The sequence below is a fragment of the Sorex araneus genome, chromosome 4 (genome assembly GCF_027595985.1).
Source record: "Sorex araneus isolate mSorAra2 chromosome 4, mSorAra2.pri, whole genome shotgun sequence".
Lineage (NCBI taxonomy): Eukaryota > Metazoa > Chordata > Mammalia > Eulipotyphla > Soricidae > Sorex > Sorex araneus.
Genome location: NC_073305.1, coordinates 136,699,795 through 136,705,794, shown reverse-complemented (window position 1 = coordinate 136,705,794; position 6,000 = coordinate 136,699,795). Strand labels below are relative to the sequence as shown.

Below are 6,000 nucleotides of genomic sequence, written 5' to 3'. Positions count from 1 at the left end.
ATTTCCCACTCTCCTACTCGCCTTGAAGGGAAGTGATAGAAGACAGCTTCCCTCACACCAGAAGTCAGGCTTTTTTTCCCCACCAGCTCCCACGGACGCACGGAAAACCGTGCAACTTTGCGCTTTCTACCTCGCGGGGAACAGGCAATCCGGCGCTACCTGAGGGGGAGGGGTGAGCCTAAGTGCGCAGGCGTGCATGCCTCGTGGGGGCGGGGCTGTGGCGTCCCATGGAATCCTGGGATTTGTAGTCCTTTCTCCGTGGCAATGTCGGCTTTTGTGGAGCCCTCCGGAACTACATTTCCCAGGAGCGTCCGCGACGCCAGGGGGCGGGCGGGCTGGTTTGTTAATTAGCTCGAGGAAGCCGCGGCGCGGCCCACCAGGTTCCAAAACAAGGAAATGAAGGGGGGAGGCGGGACTGAGGGTGCCCGCGGGAGCCGCCGCCGCTACTGCTGCTGCCGCCGCCGCCACCACCACCCGCAGCAGCAGCAGCACCACCAGCACCGCAGCTGCCGCCGCCGCCGCCGCCGCCGCGGAGAAGGAGGAGGGAAAGGAGGAGGAGGAGGAGGCGGAGGAGGAGGAGGTGGCTGCTGCGGCCGCCGTGGAGTCCCTTGCTGAAGGCGGACCGTGGGGCGGCGGGCGGCGCGCGCGCGCCCGAGAGGCGGCTGTTGGAGAAGTGGAGCGGCGGTCGCGGGGGGAGGAGGAGGAGGGACTGAGCGGCGGCGGCCCCCGCGTCCCGGTGCCTCTATGGGGGAAGCAGACAATGGATTATGATTTCAAGGCGAAGCTGGCGGCGGAGCGGGAGCGGGTGGAGGATTTGTTTGAGTACGAAGGGTGCAAAGTGGGACGCGGCACCTACGGGCACGTCTACAAGGCGAGGCGGAAAGATGGGTAAGAGCAGGGGCGGACGGGGAGGGGGGGTAGCAAGGCTCGCTCGGGTCCTCGCCCTGCCCGCGACCGCGCGCGGGATGGGTGGGTGGGTGGGTCGGAGCCTGGTCCGGGCGACGTCGGAGGGGCCAGGCAGACGGGGTTGGGCGGCGGAGGTGGGGGGTGGTGGTGGTCGCGAGAGAACGCGTCCCGGGGCGGACTCTTAAGCGACTCGGGGTTCTGCCGTTCCACCCCTTCCTTCCCCCCACCGCATGCAACCCCGTGCCCGGCACGGCGCGGGCCCCGTTGCGCCCCCTCCAACTCCCCGCGGCGCAGCCCTGTCGGTGTTCTGGGCTCCCCATCCGGGCTTGCCCCGAGCGGGCGTGCAGCGGCCGGCGGGACTGGAGTTGGGAGCTGGGCTGGCGGTGGAGTTTGTGGGGGTCTGGTGGTCTTCCCGGGAGACGCGGAAGGCGCTGGGAGAGCTCCGCCGAGGAGTTGCGGCTCTGGCCCTGCGCGGGGGGCGAGGGGGACGGTGGGAGTGGAACTTCCAATCGGCAGAGCACCCTGGGGGCGGCGGTTTGAAACCCGGCGGGGAAGCCCGTCGGGCGGCGAGCTTGGCGGTCTGCGCGCCTGCATCCCCCCACCCCCCAGTGCCAGCAGTGAGCCGTGGCGGGGGTGGGGGGGCGCGGGTGTTCCTCCCGTCCGTGCCGTGCACCCCCACCTTGCAGTGTCTTCCCCTTCCTCACTTGCCTGTGATTTCGCATTCTCAACCTTCCGACTCCCCCCACTAGCCCCTCACGTCTTCCGAGCCCCGCGCCGCGTTCTGGCCCGCAGAACTTCAAAGTTCGCCTAGTTCTCCGGTACCCCCAGCCTTTACACTCCCTATCCCTATCTGGGGCGCTCTGCGCGCCACTCCATCACCTGCCAGATCACGACAGCTTGTTGGGGCTTAGTGGGCATCTAGGTGTCAGCATGGAATGTCTTGGGGGTGAGGGGGAAGGGGGTTGGGGGGCAGATAGGGTTGGGCTTGAACCTTTGTTTTCCTGGGAGTTCAGGGAGACCGCAGGAACCCCCCCCCCCCCCCCACACACACCCTGTCCCGATGGTTTTCAGAAGAGGTGGAGCATCTCTCCGTAGTCCAGGAGCGCAGGCGGGGGATGCTGCTAAGACAGGTGGACCCGGCTCCCCCGCCAGCCAAGGGGAGCCTGAAACCAGCTGTCGCCTTGGTTGGCCGCATCCAGGCAGGACTGCCCCCCACGCCGAGTTGGGGATTCAGCGGGATCCGCCCCAGATCCATCGCGTTTAGACTTTAAAGATGGTCAAACTTCTTTGAAAGGGCGAATCCCAGGATCATAGCGGAACCAACACGTCTCAGTCAATAACTGCCAGGCACAGCGGTAGATTTGAAGCGCTGCTTAGAGCTCGGCAGGCTCGGGATTGATGCTCAGGATTGATGCGGCTGATTTAGGAAGTCAAAGAGATAGGAAGAGGAAGGGGGGAGTGTGTGTGTGAGATTTGTCTTTTTTATAGGAGGGTAGTGTTATTGTAAATAATTCTGAAAATTATAAAGTAGTATACAAATGTAAAGTCTGTTATTGCAATTTTTTTAGGGACCCCAAAGTATTCAGCTGTTTGTAAATTTTCTCCTAATTTTTTTAATTATCAAGTACCCTTGAATTTTTGGAATGTGAGGTTATGTAATTGTGCTTTTCTTATATCCACTCTATTTGTTGTAGTTGTGATTCTTGGGGAACCTTATGCGATGTATTTGGGGGAAGAACATTAGTTTTTTCTACTTGTACAAAACAATCAGAAACTATGTTTTTCCTCTTTCTTGATATTTTGTAATAAACTTGATCTGGACTTTTAAAAAAGTGTATTTAAACATTAAGTGATTTTTAGCTGACAACTTTTGAGAAAAATTAAGCATTCTGTTCTGAATTGTATTTAAAAAACATGAACTACAATAGCAAACAAAAACCAAACCCTAACAGCCCGTAATTTGTTTTTATTTGTTCCTTTTAAATATTTTTCCTTATAATAAAGTTCTTGATTCGAATACATGTCCACTCTGAGTGAAATTTGTCTGATAAAAATTATTAAAGCTTTTAAAAATTAAAAAAAATTAAAGCTTTTTTAATAGAGCAATTTTCAAAATATTAAAAATTTTTAGAAATTTTTTTGTTTGTTTTTGCTTTTGGGCCACTCTTTGTTATGCTCAGGGCTTACTCCTAGCCCTGTGCTCAGGGATCACTTCTGGTGAGCTTGGGGGATCAAACGGGATGCCATGGATTGAACCTAGGTCAGCTGCACACAAGGCAAGCAACCTATCCATTGTACTATTGCCCCGACCCCAAAACTTTTAGAATCTTAAAGACTTTGTTTAAATCACAGTTTGTTTAAATTACAGGTGGGCTGTAGTGATAGTACAGTGGGTAAGGCGCTTTTCTTGTGAGCCCTGTCAAGAACCAGGAGTAAACCATAAGCTATACTGAATGTGAGCACCCCCATCTCAATTTAAATCACTTTATTAAAAAAAATTACTACATTACAAAAATTAATTTTTTGACCAAAAGTGTAGTTGAAATTTGAAGTTTCATGTGAGACACCTCTGTGGTTTTATAGCAGGATTAGTTATATTTTTGGCTTTTATTGGCCATACATTCAGTGATGCACTCCTGGCTCTGCACTCAGGAGTTACTCCTGGTAGTGCTAAGGGGGCCATTTGGGATAGGGATAAAACTAGGTCAGCCAGGTACAAGGCAGGTGCCCTACCCCTGTACTATGAGACCAAGAGTAAAGGTTTTCTAGTGATGGGTCTTAACACTTTGTTCTTTTTTGGTGGTGGCTTGGGTTTTTGAGCCACATTCTGTAAGTGCTTTCTTAACTGGCTTTGCTCAGTTATCTAATCTCTCCTGGTGGTGCTTGGGGAACCACATGCTGGGTCCTGCCTTTTACAAGGCAAGTGCCTTAACCCCTGTACTGCTTCTCCAGCCTCTCAAACTTAACACAGATTTGCACAGTAAAGAATTATACTCCGAAGGCTGGAGTGATAGCACAGTGGGCAGAGCATTTGCTTTGCGTGAGGCCGACCCGGTTTCGATTCCCAGCATACCATATGGTCCCCTGAGCACTGCCAGGGGTAATTCCTGAGGGCAGAGCCAGGAGTGACCCTTTTGCATCTCCAGGTGTGACCCAAGAAGCAAAAAGAGGGGCTGGAGTGATAGCACAGCGGGTAGGGCATTTGTCTTGCACGAGGCCAACCCGAGTTCGAATTCCAGCATCCCATATGGTCCCCTGAGCACCGCCAGGGATAATTCCTGAGTGCATGAGCCAGGAATGACCCCTGTGCATTGCCGGGTGTGACCCAAAAAGCAAAAAAAAAAAAAAGAAGCAAAAAGAAAAAAAAAATTGTACTCTGATCATGGTAAATTGCAGCAGCCTATTTCAGCTTTAATTTTGATTACTCAGACAAATGCCTAATGGCTATTTCAGGGTGTAAGAAAAAACATGGGTAAGATGAAGAGAAATGGTTCTGGTATATACAATGTATATAACAACAAAATTGCAAGGTCTCTAGAAGGTGAACATTGTAAGCACTATAACACTGTATCGACCTCTGCTTAGTTTATACTACTTATAAAAATCTTACATTTCCTTTGGAGTATGATTTGGTTTTATTTAACATAATTCTACTATGTAAATTTATAATGAAAAAAATGCAGATTTTTGTCTTTGGTAAAAGTGTTGGTTTTTTTGGCCACACCCAGTAAGTTCCGGGTTTGCTCCTGTCTCTATTACACTCAGGTATCTCCTGGCTCTGCTTGAGGGACCATATGAGGTGCCAGGGATTGAACTCAGGTTGGCTGCATGCAAGGCAAGAATCTGGCAAGCTACCAAGAGTATCCTGCCCACATGGCAGAGCCTGGCAAGCTACCCGTGGAGTATTCGATATGCCAAAAACAGTAACAAGTCTCACAATGGAGACGTTACTGGTGCCCACTCAGCAAATTGATGAACAAGGGACGACAGTGCTACACAGCGCAGTGGGTAGGGTGTTCGCCTTGCACGAGGCCGACCCGGGTTGGATTCCTCCGCCCCTCTCGGAGAGCCCTGCAAGCTACTGAGAGTATCTCGCCCACACGGCAGAGCCTGGCAAGCTACCCGTGGCATATTCGATATGCCAAAACAGTAACAAGAAGTCTCATGATGGAGACGTTACTGGTGCCTGCTCGAGCAAATTGATGAGCAACGGGATGACTGACAGTGATTATCTTAAAACAATAAAGGTATATATTGGATTGTGAGTATAAATTTCAAGGCCATATTGAGTTTGAAAGTTTTTGTTTTGATTGGTAAAGGATTGTTGTTAAAAAGGTTTGTCAGAAAGAGGTTAAGATAAACAGGATTTAGTGTCTTGTTATGTTCGAACTGTTGTACCCCCACAATATTACTATTCAGTTTGCTGGCATTCATTTAGTCTGTTGGGGCTGTGGTTTGGGCTACACCTTTTGGTACTCTGGTCTGTTCATGGCCTACTCCCGAATCTGTGCTGGGAAGGGGGTCACTGGGGACTGAATCATAATTGATTAACTCAAGGAATCTCCTATCCCTGTATGTGCTCTCTGATCTTCATTGAGGCTGAACCATTTTGTAAATGATGCTCCTTTTATGGACATGCGTGTTTTGCTTTTTTTTTTTTCTTTTTGGATCATACCCGGCAATGCACAGAAGTTACTCCTGGCTCATGCACTCAGGAATTACTCCTGGCGATGCTTGGGGGACCATATGTGATGCTGGGAATCGAACCCAGGTCGGCCGAGTGCAAGGCAAATGCCCTACTTACTGTGCTATCACTCCAGCCCCTGGACATAGGTTTTGAAAGATTCTTTGTATTTGAAAGTGAAATGGCCAACAGTGACATCTTAATAATTTACATTTTGCCTTAGGGCTTCTAATGAGAGTAGTTGTTGACTATGATATTTACAACCTTCAAGAGTTTTAGAGGAGTGTTTCCTGAGTGCAGAGCCAGGAATAACCCCTAATCAACCCAGGTGTGGCCCAAAAACCAAAAACCAAAAAAAAAAGTTTTAGGTAGTATAATTTAGTTTTGAGGGTGAGAGAGCCAGAACTCTG

General features: G+C 50.7%; 1 protein-coding gene across 2 annotated transcripts in view; it reads left to right on the top strand.

The window, feature by feature from the left end:
• The first annotated feature begins 530 nt into the window (after positions 1-530).
• CDK19 (cyclin dependent kinase 19) overlaps positions 531-6,000 on the top strand; it is a 168,276-nt gene continuing 162,806 nt past the window's right edge. Inside the window, exon 1 of one of the 2 annotated variants that reach the window (XM_004605721.2) lies at positions 531-888. In XM_004605721.2, coding sequence (XP_004605778.2) covers positions 761-888 — 128 coding nt within the window. In that variant the 5' untranslated portion in view covers positions 531-760. The remainder of the gene's footprint in view (positions 889-6,000) is intronic. The other variant, XM_055135395.1, reaches the window with a different exon arrangement.